This window comes from Ostrinia furnacalis, unplaced genomic scaffold, assembly GCF_004193835.3.
Source record: "Ostrinia furnacalis isolate ACB-3 unplaced genomic scaffold, ASM419383v2 OfSCF7112, whole genome shotgun sequence".
Taxonomy (NCBI): Eukaryota; Metazoa; Arthropoda; class Insecta; order Lepidoptera; family Crambidae; genus Ostrinia; species Ostrinia furnacalis.
Window position 1 is genome coordinate 177,184 of NW_021137351.1, and position 17,136 is coordinate 194,319.

A 17,136-nucleotide genomic window follows, 5' to 3' on the forward strand; every position below is an offset into this window, starting at 1 on the left:
TAATTGATCAAAGCTTACTATTGATGTCTTGTTCGTAATCCTCATGACTCGAACGAACCACTTTCTTACTCTCTTTTTTTATTATATCTGTGACTAATATTAGTTTGTCTCTGGTTTTATGCAGGTATTTTTTTTATCGTGTCTATGTTCTCTTTGGTTTGATTTTCAGTACAATTTTTCAGCGCGATGGCTGTGCTAATGTGAAAATTAATATTGAAATTACTGTTACGCTTTAAAGTAAATTGATATAAAATGTTAAGTTTAATTTATAAAGTAGTTATTAGATCATGTGCAAAATGACAGTAGTAAATGGTGGCTTGATTCTATTTTTTGGCCCCTGAGAGAGGTATGTTTACAAATTGAAGATTGATTGCACTGCATGAATTTCCTTTCTACTTTTATGCTTATACAGCACTTACCATTTAATTAACAATTCTCTGAAGTCACTAATTAACTCCTTTTTCCTAAAAGTAGTTGTACACCCTTAAATCAAGCAAGAGAATGCATGAAACCTTGTTTTTGGTGCCGCCCAATTCATTCGCTTTGCTTCATTAAGTTACTGTAACATCTGGTTATTAAATTGATTTGCATGCTACCGAGTGTTTGATTAAATAGTGCCTAGTTGCCTATGTGCGTGGTGAGTTGGTGACCCGCGCCCGCCGCGAGTCCGAGCGAGAGACGCGCGGAACCGGTCGCGCACCGCATGTTGTGAAACGTGGAGAATTCAAAGCAGCATGTTTAGTTAAAAGTCAAAATGCAAAGTGAAAACACAGCGGCTTTACTTCACACAAATGGTTTGTACACATTTAATTTTGCACCTATTAGTAGCTAAAGACATATTAATTTATTATTTACTTTACGCTTTTAGGCTGCTTAAATAATCAATCACTAAACTTCATTATATACTTTTTTATACACAAAAGTAATCCATACATAACTATCTTTAAACAATGTTGCACTTTCATACAAAATCTTCTTGATTTGGTTTTAAAATCAACAAACAACTTACTTCTATTAGACACCATTGGAAGCCTTCTGATATTTCATATTGATTTTCGTTGAATAATGTATGCATCAGGTATCATTCAATTAGTCACATAGTAACCTAATACAGTAGGTACCTACATAACATTTTACACAGTGACTAAGTATTTTGTGTTTTTCATTGTCATGGAATGGTTGAACATCACAGACAGCAATTATTGTTAAATCGTCTATCACAAGGCCTTCATATCAAACTTGATGTTTATGCTAAACAGCTGTATCATGTTCACTTAACAAGTCAACAGCAGATTGTTAATAAAACCATACATTGTAAAGTTTTTATATTATTATCTGTTTTACTTATTTTACACTGTAAGCAGTTTTGGCTGAATTGTAGCCAGTCACTACTTATGTTTTTAACATAATGTAAAAAGTAGAATTTTAATTTAGTTACCAACACAAGATTTTTTAACATCTCCTGGCTAGGCCAGAGTCTAAAATGTTGGTGATAACTTTGTAAAAAACATCTCAGCATTTTTGAATTGACTTTTAATGAAACTGAAACATGGTAGCTTTAAATTGTATTATCAGTTCACACGCCCCCCCTATTTATAACCATTTAAATGTATCATCGTAAGTGGATACAATTGAGAACGGGATTAAGTGGTTGTTATTGCACCAATTGATTACTTTCGCGAAGCAGTCACTCCTAATGTACGACGCACAGTGCAGCTGCGCTGACAAAAAACCTCGTTGATACTTTGACGAGCAATACGTGTTTCAATAATACCTAATAGTGCGAAAATATAGAATGTCGTGGAAAACGCTTACGTGGTCGTGGCAAGTTGCAAATGAACGCTTACCTTTTGATGATTTACGCAAAGAAGCAGTAACAATTAGAGGTAGGTCTGTGTCTATGTGCCTATCTATTACCTACTTATTCTGTGCCGCAACGCAACGGATTGTTATCAATTAGAGACGCTGTTTTCTGAAAGATTTTCCTTGTGTTTTTTTTACCATGAACCGGTCTGGTATTTTCATCTGCCTACTAACAACAACCACCTAAAGTATTGGAATTTTATTTAATTAAATAAAATTTAGTCTATTTTGAATGATGTGTACCTAACAATATTTATTCTAATTCGTATCTTGTTACTGATGTAATTTTTTTATTCACAACGTATTTATTTTTGTTCCGCGACTCGCTATTTATAATCCATGAAACTGCTCAAACTGCCTACGTCATTTTATGATATCACTGATATCACGAGAAAATATATGGCACATTTTCGAAAAAGTTGTGCTGAGCAAGGATCAGAAGATTATCGCACCTCAAATTATTAGGAAGTTTGAGAAAACCGTTTCAGGTAACATTTTAAGATTATTAGCTTTTGCATTCGTATCCTCTCTATAAAAAATGTGTGTCTGTTTATCCTGAGAATGTCTTGAACTTCTTCCGGTTCTGTATGTAGAAGAAGGTCATCGCATTATTGTCGGCATCGCAATTTATTGGTGGCATCTCTATTTATCGGAATTTCTTGCCTTAGCTAGGTCCTACTATTGATTTAGATCACGTCGCGCAAATGCTCCTGTTTAATATTATGTTATTGAGTACGAGGTTCTAATATCGTTAAGGTATTCTTTCTTAATGCTTGTACTTCATTATGTTTCTGAGCTTATTTATGAATAAGACCACTCGCTAGGCCGTTTCTTCTGCCACATCGTTCACCTTTAATAACAGAGTTGTCAAGAAATGGAATGATTTGTTCTTTTTGTTATTCGCATTTAACCAGTTTTTTCATTTATCTCTAAGAAGTCTCGAAAGAAGTATTAGTAGGTCACAGACCCGCGTCATACGGCTACGGAATGTTGAGCATTCCCACAATTGAAGTAAGGTTTACTGGTAGGCTTAATTCATTGCAGTAAGCATGCTAAGTAAACATGCCGCTGCGTCTGCCGTGCAAAAGAACTTTTAAGTCGTGAACTAATGTGATTTTCATCTGTTTTCTATTTGTCTTTTAATACTTCCTGATGGTGACATTGTCTCTACTTTAATAATGCATGGTACTTCTGTATTTCCGTTTACTGTGGTATTATTATCTTGTGACGATCGCATTTCTTCGGCGCCGAATGAGCATGCTTTTACTTTTAGGCTGCCATGACAAAATGACGTCATAATGACGGCAAATATTTGGCAAATAGAGAATCTTTTGATGAATTTGATAATGGTGTCAAGGTTTACTCTCCAGTTTAATAATATTAGTTGACAGTAACTAGTTAATGTGAGTCTGCTACCTGTTAATCCTTAGGTAAATTTAGAGATGTGGTGAGCATTAAAAACCTGATAGTTACTTATTTTCGGTTCTTCTCTTTTCGTTCTACAAAATAGGCATACATTCGGGACGTGTGTTCCCCACGGGCAGAACTACCTTTGGTATCGGTTACCTATTTATTTCTAATTAGATTAATGGAAGGAACTCAAGCCTGTTTTACGGTAACTGATAGTGCATTAAGTGTATTAACTGTAGGTACTAGGTGTTAACAAGAAAAGTCATTTCTGTCATTGAATCTCTTGTAGAAAGTTGTTCCTTATCGCTGTTTCTAATGGAAAACAAAGGAGAAGCTCTTGACGTTCATCTCACCTGATGAAAATGTATCTAGGAAATTGTTCAACAACATATTAGCTACTTAGAATGTACAGGCGCTTGATTTGATAGGAAATTACATTTAGTAGTAAGTAATAAAGGTTCAAATTTAAAGTAGTTGCGTGGAGATTGCATGCTTAACAGACGTTCGAAGATTTATCTAAGTTTTCACAATAAACACACTTACCTACTCCTAGGATCGTGTGTCGTAAACATTTCCAATCCCGTGAAAAGTAAAGTGAGTAGTGAGAGTGAATTGTACAATGCCACATATTGTACCTACATTCCCCATGGGGTAATCGATTTCAGAAACGAATTTTCTGTTGCCTTCAGCCTACGATATGTAGGTACTTAGATTTATTTACTTAACTTATTTTTTTAAGTATCTTTTATGTTTGATTTTATACTGAGTGCATTTATAAATATAATTCAATTAACTTTAATGTACAATAATTTTTGTTTTTATTTTTTTACCAAGGTATCACTTTATCACTTTAATTGACCTCCGGTGTCTTTACTCGTATTTGTACAAGCTATTTATACCTCAAGGTTGAATAGATCATGAATATCATGATACATATCTGTGTTTAGCTACTTTCTTGAAGTTTCAACATAACAGTAAATTCAGTCATGGAAAGAATCAAATAAAATTATTATTACTATTTTCTATTTTACTAGGTACCTACTTTACTAATAGTTTACCAACTCAATGCCAATGAACTTTGGCATTCGTGCTTGTTCCTTGACCGCCGAGTAATGACTATGACTATAACATTAGGTAGGTACTAGGTACAGGTAAAAGAGGGGAAACTCGAGCAGTTCACTTTCTTGCTAGGGGAGATCGCTGTAGATATTCAAATTACATATCGATTGGTGTTCAGCGTGGCACTAAATACCCATACTTCATATTTTATATTATCCTCGCTACGTTAGATATGGTCATGCATATGTTACCTAATATGTAGTATTTACTATTTATGCATTTAGTTTCGTGTGTATTTCATTGTGTGCATAAACATTGGAAAAATTATACTGGCTTTTGTTAAAAAACATGGTTATTTTCCTTAAAGAACATAACACCTACTTATAACACGAGAATACCTATCTACTTTGTAACGGGGCTACAGACAGGCTACGGAGTGTAGAGTGCAGTACATACCATTTTGCTATATCGCGAAAATTTTCCTTGTCATTATTCAATCTGTGACACTCGGGATAATTTGAAGGATCATACAAGCTGTGAATAGCACTTTTGCATGACGCCTCGTGTGCGGTTTGCGAATTATGTTAATACTATGTTATCATTCGTATATCACAAGTTGTTTGTGTTGATTGAGTAGCCGGTTTTCACGCATTTTAGGGTTAGTGTACAAGTTTCCAGTTTAAGATTTAATTTGAGAAAATTAAAATAATCATACTGGGACGATTGCGCAACTTGCGAAAGTCGCAGATAAAACTATACCTACAATTAATTACAGATTAAGTCAATTTACAATGAGAAGTATTGATGTGAATTGCTATTAAATGAATCGATAAACTATTGATATCCACTTGGTTGTAATTGTTAAAAAAATAACCACTTGGCTGTAATTTTATGATAATTAGAATCCAAAAGGAATTGTGGTAGTAAGTAAATTGCGTCGCAATAAATTAACAAAAAAACGCACGTTCGTGTTTAATGACGGCATTATCATTGCTTTGCCAAGTTATGTGCTCGGCTTAACAGCTGTCACCGTCACCCAAGCAAGAATCACGGCGGTCGGCAGCCTTGTAAGTCGAGCCAGTGCGTTTCGCCCCGCCGCGTCGGGCACATGCAACTGTCGTTCGATGCAAAACTTGCCAATCGCGAATGAAAATGTTCACACCGTAGTTCACTGTGCAGTGTAAATCTTTTTAGTTGAGTTCAGCTTAGGTGAGTAGTAATTTAAGTAATTTATACCACGTGCCATAGCCGTAGTCTTGCGTGTGCGATGGATAAAACATAAACAAATGCGTGGAACCGTCTCGATCGGACGACCGACAACTCGTTGCTGGGATACACGCAAGCGCAGCTAAAAAACTATTCGAAAAGTATTATTTAATCAGAGCATGAATTTTCTGATGATTGGTTGAGCGGTTGAGCGTTTCACTTTATTTTATCCGTCGCTAAGAAATTCATTTGATGTTTTATAATCTGTCGTACTATTAATTTCGAAATCTGATACAAGGCCGGTCAACAATCGCTAGGTTTCCACTTTTAATAATAAACAATACATACAGGTACTTAATTAATCTTTATAATAATCAACAATATAAATTCCCATTACATCGCCAAACAAAATTCAACGTACTGACGCCTAATGTAAGGTCAAAACATATTGTACATGATACGAAATATGTAAACGTATTTGTATAAGATACAACAATTCAATATTTTTTCGGATTTAATTATAGTGTCCTACTTATGTAGGTACTTTGATGATAATTATTAAATAATTAACTCGCATTCGTATTTAGGTCGAACCTACTACGTTTAAAGAAGATTACAAAGCAATTTTTTACTGTCTGTCTGGTTGCGTCAACACTCACTGCTATTAGCATAATAATGATATTAAAACTCATAATGGGGTTTGTTTTTCCTACTGCGTTTTATTCGTAATTCTAAAATCATAAGTTGATTAGGTTAGGTACTTGTAATAGGATTTTTGTTGTAATATAAGGCCTATAAGAAATATGTATACCCATGTACTAGGTAAATCGGTAAATCAGTGCGTTTTTCCTGTAATGCGAATTTCAGCACACGTGCGGATCTAGTCCACTGTTTTTCCTATTACTCGTGTAGCCCACACGCATGTGGAATTTTCATTCGTGATAAAAATCTTTTCAGTAATTACTTAAAGTAGGTTTCTTAAGCGATTGAGTACAAAAATCCATCTAAACAACGTACAATCAGTACAATATTAGTTGGGAATACTTATGTAGTGTACTTAGTAGCTAGGTACATAAGTTTTTATGGAGAGTTATGCCCATTTTCACCATCAATCCCTAATTTTTAAGTAACCCCTATGGTCACATTTTACAGGAAATTTGTTTACATAGGGTTCACTTAAAAATTAGGGACTGATGGTGAAAACGGGCATTAGTGTATTAATTTTTAATTGTTCTTATCCTGTCGTTTGTTTCACCTGACTTCGAATTCGATTTTCTTGAAGTCTATCTTGAAGACTATTACGTGTATGTACGTTAAACTCTACTATTTAATTACCTTTCATTATCACAGTTTTGCACTGTTTGTGTCAGCTTCAAGTTGTGTTCCCAAAGTCACTTTCAAATAGTTATCTATTTTATTATTATCGTATTATTCATGTAGCAGTTTGTTTCTGAGAGCAAAATGTCTGTTAGGTAGAAATTGGAAGTGTAGACTTTCTCCTACGCTTGTATTTCGCTTCGTGGCAGCGATTTGCGTAACCAATAAGATTTTTATTCAGAAAAAAACAGTTGATATTTCGTTGCCGCGGGCTTTTTATGGCTTTACTAAGTTAATGAAACTTTGAAACCCGAAGTACAATTTCGCCATTTTAAAGGTTGGGGTTTATTTCGATAAGACCTCTAGTCAATTTGATACTGCTAATATTTATTCCAGAGTTCCGGTTATCTCAAACAAAAACACTTGCTCAAGTGGATTGACGGATTTTGCTAATGCCGGTGACCCAAAGAACTGCATTTATATTGCAACATCTAAGTAGTTTCTCCTCGAAGAGTTTTTGCTAAAAAGTGTCAATGTCACTGTTTAAATTTTCTACTCCAGTATTGCTTTTTTAATCTTACCATTAATTGCAATCATAAAAGGCGCGAAATAGAGGTACAGGGTTTAGAAGACTAAATTCGCGTAGAAGTAAAGCTGCTTAATATACGCTACCTACCTTGGGTCCATGAAATAAGCATTGTGTGCATCATCATAAGTGGTACGAACTTATTTGCTTGATGTAACTTCATTTGTCATTATGTCGTCTGCAACAAATTGACGAGCTTTTAGTATTATAGTACTATACTCACTTCAATATCTTGTAGTCAAATAAGAGGTTAATAATATTTTGTATTTATTGACACATGCTGAATCATACGATTATATGACGACTTTGATTGACACCTTTTGTGAATAACTCTTGAACACAATATCCAATTGGTAACGAATGAGTAATTAGATGACTGCGATGCGACCATTTTTATTAGCTTACGGTTGACTATTTACATTTACCTTACTTGACATTTACCCATTTACCTAAAAAACTACTTATTGTTTAGTACTGGATACCTAAGTTACATCCGCGTGACCGCGTACATAAGTTTTAAGTTATTGGCTTCGTTTAAAAATACTGTTGCCATAGATTACTTACAGTATCTAAAGGTGTATTGTTGGTAGGTTTGTAGTAGGTAATTACTTACATAATAAACCAAAGAGTTTATGTAGAAAAGGGACATAATTTCATGAATAAATTAGATTACTGACCACGTTTTAGGAATGTGTTTCTTCATTACCATTTACCTTAGCTATTTTCAATGGCTGAAGTAGTTCTATCTTCTTAACGATGTTATCAAGAAACGTAGATCTGATTTGATATCTTACTCTGATAAATGTAATATGATAATATTTAGTCCGTATGTTGATCTATCTCGGATTACTGGTAGTTTTGTGTTCAACGTCGGGTGTGAGTAAATTTGTTTTTGTATTAATTAAAATTTGATTAATGACACAAATGCTTAATTAGTTAAAAGTAACTAATAATTACTCGTATTAATATGAAATAATGTATTGGCGGTTGTAACGGTATTTAGTAATGAAATTAGTATAGGTTCAGCTGTACCTGTGTTTATACATTAAAGTGAGTCATTTTTATGTACTCATTTTATGAATTTTCCAAGAGTAGGTAGGTAGTGTCGCACTTTAGTAAATATTTTTCTCTCATTATGAAAAGTAGTTAGTCTCGCTCTCAAATGCTATCGGTGTGGTGAATTGCAAAAACATTATGATTATTGGTCGAATAGTCGATTATAAGAAATTTATGTAGAGCCGTGTGAGGTGATTTTTGTGAGTTTTTAAGTGAAGTGTAGCAGTACAATTTAATTCGAAGACGATTTATGTTTCTGGTGAAAACATTTTCTTGAGACATATTTTGAGAGCTTAATATCCCATTCAACAACAATCTCTATGTAGGTATTTTTAACAAATTAAACTAGTAGAGGCTTAACGTAATAAATTGTCATAATTATTGATTCAATCGACCTGTTCAGTTGTTATCATGACACGTAATTATAATAATGACGATTATAGGCCAAAGATTTGATTCAATAACACGATTTTTATAATCCAGACCAATTCAAGATAACAATGATTTTGAAATAAGCCGAACCTACCTATAATACATTATTACCTATCGTACCTACCTATTCCAAATTGTTACCTATGTACCTATTCTATCTAGCAATTATTATATTTTTGAGTACATACTGGACAGATAAATTGTTTATAAGTGACTGTCATATTTTTAATTCATCATCATTACTAGCAAAGATAAGAAGGTTTACCCAAATAACTTAAAACATCTAAGTTTATCTTAACGCGCTGTCTCTGATCCTATCCTAAACAGTCACTTGTTGCGATTTCGATAAGATATGATATGAGTTACACAATTCACATTTTGACGGTCCCCTTTTTCTCTTATTCCAGAGTCAAGAACACGGCCGAAAATGTCTGGCGGAGGGACAACCGGCGCGCTGCTGTACGCGGTGAGCGCGGCCGTGCTGGGCATGCTGCAGTTCGGCTTCAACACCGGCGTCATCAACGCGCCGCGCACCTTCATCGAGAACTTCATCCGCGACCAGTACTCCGCCACCGCCAACACCGGCCTCATCTTCAGCGTCATCGTCAGCATCTTCGCCGTCGGCGGCATGATCGGCTGCCCCCTCGCCAGTTGGCTCGCAGAAAAACTCGGCCGAAAGAAAGCTCTGTTCCTCAACGCCATTCTCGGCGTCGTCGGTGCTATACTAATGGGCTTCAGCCAGTTGGCGGGATCTGTTGAAATGCTCATCATTGGGAGGTTCATAATAGGAGTAAACTGCGGCTTCGCAACTACCGCCTCGCCGACCTATGTATCTGAAGTAGCCCCTCTCAGGCTGAGAGGAGCCTTCGGTACGGTGAACCAACTAGCAGTTGCCTTTGGATTGGTTGGTGCTCAAATACTCGGTATCGATGTGATTCTAGGCAGCGACGCGGGCTGGCCGTGGCTACTGGGATTAGCTATTTTCCCATCAGCTCTCCAGTGTCTCATGTTACCATTTGCGCCTGAATCACCGCGATTTTTGTTGCTAGCCGCCCACGACGAACAGAAAGCGAGGATAGCTCTTACGAAAATCAGAGGAACCACTGAAATCAATGATGAGATCAACGATATGCACGTAGAAGACCACGCTGCTAAGCAGGAGGAGAAATTCACTATTCCTGATCTTTTCCGAATTAGCCATTTGAGGAAACCACTATTTATCGGAATTGTTATGCACTTGTCACAGCAATTGGGTGGAATTAATGCAGTTCTGTACTATTCTCAAACAATTTTCGTTAGCGCTGGTCTAAACGAAGAGCCGGCTAGGCTGGCGACGATTGGCGTCGGAAGCATGCTGTTCATTATGGCCTTAGTATCCATTCCTCTGATCGATCGATTGGGAAGACGCACGCTGCAGCTGACGGGTCTTGGTGGTATGACCGTGTTCTCTATCCTGATGACGATAGCTTTGCTGTATAAGGACAATCCTACGATGAGTGTTTTCGCTGTGATCTTTACATTCTTGTATGTGGCGTTATTCGGCGTGGGCCCGAGCTCTATTCCTTGGATGATATTGTCCGAGTTGTTCGGGCAGGGTGCCCGGAGCGCCGCGGTGAGTGTGGGCGCGCTAGTCAACTGGTTCGCAAACTTCGTAGTAGGCCTAACATTCATTCCGATGAGTGACGCCATGGGTGCCTATGTGTTCTTGCCCTATACGGCGCTTCTAATATTATTCTTCGTTTTCACATACTTCAAACTGCCCGAAACTAAGAACAAGACGATTGAAGAAGTCACAGCTCTCTTCAAACAGTAGGTAACCTCTCAAATGCTAGACTTAAGCTACATTCCTTAGGGTTAAGTTTCATCGATATTGCAATAAGTATTTAGTCTTACTAATTTTTACTACCTACCTACTTTTTTCTTTTAACTCAGGTTAAATAGAAAATCTTCACAATACTGTGCTGTTGTCAAAAGCGAGTATTTTTAAAGAAATCTTGTAAAACATGAGATAAAATTTTCCTTTACCAGATCAAACCGCTGGGCTAATGGTCGTAAAATAACCATTCTTTAAGATAAGATAAAAGAAAATAACTAGAAACTTTGGCGTGGTTAATACTTATTGATCGCTGGATCATCAGTTTCGCATAAATTAGAAAGACTGAGCCATCACCAAAATGTTTCTAAACCAAGTACTTACTATGTAATTTTATAAATATGAGTATTTTAGATACGAATTAAATAATAATGTTTAGAATTCATCAAAATATTATTAACATCTATCATTTCTTATAAATTCGATGGATTTACCATCCCCGTTTACAGAAGTACCTATTACAGATTTTTTATAAACTTACTAAGTATTATTGTATCCTATCCCATTCTAGCGTGTCCAAAGGTTTGTGGGCCAAAAGACAATGCCGGAAATTGGCGTCTTTTTTTTTTCGCGCGGCCATCCACGAAACTTTGTTTTTTGATTACGAAATAGTGTAATAAACCAAACTTAGTATGACATGTATACCTCTAAACTCAGTCTGAACTGAGTTACGAACATCAGAAGTTTGATGATTTTCATACTAGATTTGCTGTTTGGGCGCAAGTTTTGTAAGAAATTGCAACAAAATAATGACATTTTATGTGTAAACAAACAATACCATCCATTAAAGACTCCAGACATCAGTATGCAGCAGAATCAGCGCAATAAAAAAATAGCGCAATATTTTGTTGCAATTTCTTACAAAACTTGCGCGCAAAAAGCAAATCTAGTATGAAAATAATTAAACTTCTAATGCTCGTAACTCAGTTCAGACTGAGTTTAGAGGTATACATGCCATAGTAAGTTTGGTTTAAAACACTATTTTGAAATCAAAAAACAAAGTTTGGTCGATGGCCGCGCGAAAAAAAAAAAGACGCCACCTTCCATACAAAATCTGGCATTGCCATTTGTTTTACGGTTCTTTTATTAATGTCTGTATGACATAAATCCGTTATTCTTTTTATATTTTACGTGTGTTTTGACTTTTTTTGATTTGTGATTACAACCTCAGTTAGGTGCTCGATTTTGTATGAGTTTTGTTTTATTCTATAGTGCCTTAATTTATAAGTTATTGTTTAACGAATGTACAGATACATAATATTTTATTTATTGCCGATCGCTTGCTGTTCTTACAATGTATTTAAACGTGTATGATAAATCCGCATTGTTATGAAGTAGTATTTATTTATTTATTTATTTAACTGTACGTAACTTCACCGTCCTAGTGTACTTTAGTGCCAACCTCTAGATAATAATTACCATAAAATTAACGCACTAAAGTTGTCTAAAAGTTTTACACATTGTTACAATTGGTTATTGAATTCTTAAAAGCGTGTAATAAGATGTTGTTTCATATTCATATTTTGCTATATTGAGCCTTGACTCGACTCTGTTGACAAAGTCTGCGAATAAGTTGCTTCCATAGGCGTGCAGTGTAGAGATATTAAGGCAGCTACCTGTATCGTAAATGATGTTTTATTGATCTAGAGACAAAGTGATATTGTGACAAATTACGGGCTTTACGAAGCTATGTCACGAAGACGAAGAACAGTGAACAAAATTCGGAAAGAATTCAAACTGTCACAAACGGTATTTTGCCTAGAGGGCCTTAAAATCCTTAACCTGCTTTCCGAAATAATCTAAAAATGTGTAGCCCGCCAATGGAAGCTCCATTATAGCTAACAGTTCACTATTCATAATTATATTAAAATAGAGCGCCGCAAAAATGTAAGAAGTACAAATAGCAATAAGAATAATTGTTTCGATTTGTTTTTATTTGTACTTTGTATAATAACATGAGGTAATTACAACAATAATGTTTCATTTAACTAACTTAATAACTAACTGCTTTTTATGTGGATATTTTTTGTTTGTATACAGCATTAGCAGCTCAAACTAAAAAAGTTAATGTAAGTTTTTTTTATTATTTTTGTTTGTCATTTTAGATTAATTAGGAAGCAATTTTAATATTTCACCTAGCACTTACATAGCATAGACATGTTACACTAATTTATTGTAATTTTCATCTAGATGGCGCTACTGCATTTCAATTATTTAACCGATTAGCGTAATTTTGCTATCATTATGTCTGTATTAAAGTTAACAAATGCTCAGAAAGGTTCTTTAAATTGTTCTTATTATGTTGTTTATTACATACAAAATAAGGCTTTATTATTATTTTTACTAAACATCGTTTTTGGTTGAAAGCTTGCACGTAGCGTCAGCAAAGTGTAACAAAATTTTAAGATCCAATTCTATTTTGAAAAAAATATTAATTAGGCCTCTAGACAATGTAACGATCGTTATATTTTCGATTTCATGATATTTTCGTACCTATAACATGTAATGAAGCTATTGCCATTAACGGTTTTACATTTTCTACTGGCATTGTAACATTATTGGCGTCAATATTGAGCGTAAACCTAATATTTTCACAAATATCTGGTATACCTGCTATAATACGACGTTATACTTACTAGGATTTGTAATCGTACATTATTTACATTATGGCATTAAAGATTGTAATTTTATTATAGCTATATTAAAACACAAAAACATGAATATTAAAATTGTACCCTATATTATAGACAACAATCAAAATATTTATGAAAAAAAAACGAATTTAATTCGTCTGTTGATATTAAATTACGATTAAGAAAGTAGTATGTTTTTTTTTGTATTCTACACCTTTTATTAACATTCATAATTTAAAATAGCTAGTCTAAAAATAGTTTTCATCCTATGTTGAAAATAAATAGATAAATAAGAAGATGGAGCTTTATCAAATCTCTATGGCTTCTCAAGCATCTCCACAGAGCGCAGAAAACAGTTGCAACGCCTCATCTTGCTCTTCTTCCTCCACTTCACCCTCGAGCCAAAAGGTTTCCATCATACCTTTGCCCTGTAAAAGTAATTAAATATAGAGGCTAGATAGACACCCAAACTCGTACTAACACTCGACAACTTAGAATGAGAAAACGGCATTTAATAATAATAATAATAATAATACAAACAATTTGGTCGTGTATTATTTGCCGTCTCTTGTGTTTTTATTACATAGGTACCTTAACTTTGATAAGCCCGCGGCGTCTCAGTCTGAACCTTCCAGCCGGTAGCTGAGCTGCAGTTTTCGCTGATACTTGGATACGTCCCGGCTGAAACCAGAAGCGTGTTTTATTTAAATTTACATAGACTACTAGCTTTCCGCCCGCGGCTTCGCCCGCGTGGAATTTTGTCTGTCACAGAAAAACTTTATCGCGCGCGTCCCTGTTTCAAAAACCGGGATAAAAACTATCCTATGTTCTTTCCCGGGACTCAAACTATCTCTATGCCAAATTTCATCAAAATCGGTTGCGAGGTTTAAGCGGGAAAGCGTAACAGACAGACAGACAGACAGACAGACAGACAGACAGACAGACAGACAGACAGTTACTTTCGCATTTATAATATTATTTGGGACTAGCTTTCCGCCCGCGGCTTCGCCCGCGTGGAATTTTGTCTGTCACAGAAAAACTTTATCGCGCGCGTCCCTGTTTCAAAAACCGGGATAAAAACTATCCTATGTTCTTTCCCGGGACTCAAACTATCTCTATGCCAAATTTCATCAAAATCGGTTGCGAGGTTTAAGCGGGAAAGCGTAACAGACAGACAGACAGACAGACAGACAGACAGACAGACAGACAGAGTTACTTTCGCATTTATAATATTAGTTGGGATAGTTGGGATGAATTCGAGTTTCAGGAAACAGTAAGGAGTATTTTTAAAAAGCACCCAAAATCAATGTATGCCAAGCGCTACAATTGGCGCCCAAAATACAATGTGCTACAATTGGCGCCCAAAATACAATGTGCTACAATTGGCGCCCAAAATACAATGTGCTACAGTTGGCGCCCAATAAGTTTGATGAATAATGGATTCTTATTCACCTCTGAAGTAGTCTGCATGCGACTGGCGGTGTTGACGGAATCACCTACAAGACAATATCTTGGCAGCCGTAATCCAAGTACCCCAGCCACGCATGGGCCAGAATGGACACCTGAAATCACAAATGATCGTCTTCAAGTTATGTCGCGGTTCTCACAGTTGAGTATCAACTCATGAGTGCTAGATATAAGTATTACAGAGACTCGCCTATAGTGAGCATAGGTAGGGCGCGCGCGATGGCGAGCGCAGCGCTGGCGGCTACGGCGGCGTGTGCGCGGCGACGCTCCGGCACGCCCGATACCAGCATGTAAACCGTGCCCACTGTCTCTACCTGTACTCATGAATAAAATGTCAACACTAAATAGTAATAACATAAGACAAGAGATAACAGGTATTACAAGTAAGGAAGAAGATGTCATAGCTCAGCCCCCCTAGACAAAACGCACTTTTTGATCGAATCGAAAATCGAATCCGTCAAAACTCCATACAAAAAAGGGGCTTTTCGACCACTTTTCGACTGGTTTGCGATTATAATTTGCACTTTGTCTAGACCCACAGTTATCAACTTCAGCCTATAGCTGTCAACTGCCAGCATATTAGCTCCATAAAATCATTTATAAAAATTACTGAAGATGCTGACAAGTGACTGAGTTTCTTGCGCTGCTTCTTCTCAGTACCGACTGACCCATATAATTGTTCAAGGCAGTACCTACTTAGAATGTATGACATCCATGATCAGCTCACCTTGTAGACTCGATGTGTGTCCAGCAGCCGGTCGATCCGGGAGTACAGGTCATTCATGTAGGCCACGGTCTGCATGACGTCAGCGCGGGAGCCTGCCTCTGATAGCTGCACGCCGCAGAACATTATCGTGACGCTGTCGAACGCCTGGCAAAATAATGTTCGCCATAAATGGTTTAGTGTTGTTGTAATGTCGGCAAAGTGCAATTGCTGTTCAGTTTCTATCACTTTAAAAGGCGTTAAGCGTAAGGTGTAGGTGCCACATTATAGGCGAAATACAGCTATGTTTAGGCGGTTATCACACTGCGCCGCGCTCCGCCGCGGAGTGCGTGTGATTTCATATAAAAAAACCCGCGCGCGGACGCGTTGTCAGTGTGAAGTGCCGCGCGTGTTTTCTTTGCATACAATGATAAAATCTGTCATCCCGCGCTCCGCGGCGGAGCGCGGCGCAGTGTGATAACCGCCTTATAGTAAACATGGCGCTTTAATCTAAAAAAACATACGGGTCGAATTGAGAACCTCCTCCTTTTTTTGAAGTCGGTTGAAAACCAAATAAAAGTACCTGACAGGCAGCCATGGGATCTTTCCCCGCTCTCAAGTGATCAGCAATTGGCTTCGGTATCATTGAGTACAAAAGCTGGTCGCCCCTCTTCTTCCATTGGTCGCGCAGCCGGCAAGACTTCTCCAGCGACATGCAACGGCTCTCGGCCTTCTCGAAGAGCAGCTCGAGCCTGGACAGGTGCTGCCAGCCTTGGAGCAGCATCTCCTTTGAAAGCCCGTGACCGTTCATGTCGGCTAGGTAGAGGCCAGCTTGGCGCAACTCTTCTAGGTCGTTGAAACTGGAATAGTTACAGATGATCAATTCCCCGTTGAACCATTCGCGCAAGAGTCATATAAATTACGTAACGAATTTAATGCGATTTTCATCAATAGATAGAGTGATTCATAAGGATGAAAGGATGGAAAGGAGGGGCGAGAAAAGCTATAGATGCCATTAGCGCTGAAATAACTACATTTATATCTAAAAGTCAATATAGCAAGGCAATCGAAGAGAACATAATAACTTACATAGGGCTACACAAGAAGATGAGCGCGTCAATCTCTTCCAGCAGGTAGATGGGTCCTTTCAGCAGCACGGAGCGAGCGCCCTGCGAGCCGCGCCTCGCGTCGCCTGCGCATCGAGCGCGCCAACGCGTCAGCTCCAGCTCGAATAGCATCGTTTGCATGCACACCACCTGTGAAAATTCGTGTTTTTTGCGTGATTGACTGATTAATTAAATTATCTGGGACGAAGGACCATAAGAGTGAAGTAATTCTTGCAACGTGGTGTTAATAATGATTTAAGGCCGGGTAGCAGAGAAAATGGCGAAAATGAGGTTTTCATTTTTCATTTTTGAGGTACTAAACAGTAAAATTAAAGGCTAAGATTTTTATTGGGCATAGTTGAGGATATTTTCTAGGGCTATTAACGGATGGAAACACGATTTGATGAAGTTGACTCGATAGAATA

General features: G+C 36.9%; 2 protein-coding genes across 3 annotated transcripts; one reads left to right on the forward strand and one right to left on the reverse strand.

Moving 5' to 3' along the window:
• The first annotated feature begins 435 nt into the window (after positions 1–435).
• Positions 436–11,406, forward strand: LOC114363401 (glucose transporter type 1). Of its 2 annotated transcripts, none has more exons than XM_028319100.1 (2): positions 436–794; positions 9,337–11,406. In XM_028319100.1, exons 1-2 carry the CDS (start codon positions 755–757, stop codon positions 10,740–10,742), a joined length of 1,446 nt encoding a protein of 481 aa, XP_028174901.1. In that variant the 5' UTR covers positions 436–754; the 3' UTR covers positions 10,743–11,406. The 2 variants fall into 2 exon arrangements, with proteins under 2 accessions (XP_028174901.1, XP_028174902.1); XM_028319101.1 differs by lacking the exon at positions 436–794 and adding an exon at positions 5,366–5,541 and having other exon boundaries at positions 9,337–11,088.
• A 1,822-nt stretch (positions 11,407–13,228) lies between these two features.
• LOC114363397 (soluble guanylate cyclase 89Db) lies at positions 13,229–16,861 on the reverse strand (the record flags this gene model as incomplete). Its single annotated transcript, XM_028319095.1, has 7 exons — positions 13,229–13,863; positions 14,027–14,116; positions 14,888–14,997; positions 15,093–15,216; positions 15,630–15,773; positions 16,189–16,465; positions 16,695–16,861. Coding segments are annotated over 7 exons (1,014 nt in total), but the record flags the coding sequence as incomplete, so codon positions are not given.
• Between the last annotated feature and the right edge of the window lie 275 nt (positions 16,862–17,136).

Coding starts and splice junctions, on each gene's coding strand:
- LOC114363401 (XM_028319100.1), top strand. CDS start 755: ATGCAAAGTGAAAACACAGCGGCTTTACTTCACACAAATG. Junction 795..9,336: donor GGCTTTACTTCACACAAATG/GTTTGTACACAT, acceptor CTCTTATTCCAG/AGTCAAGAACACGGCCGAAA.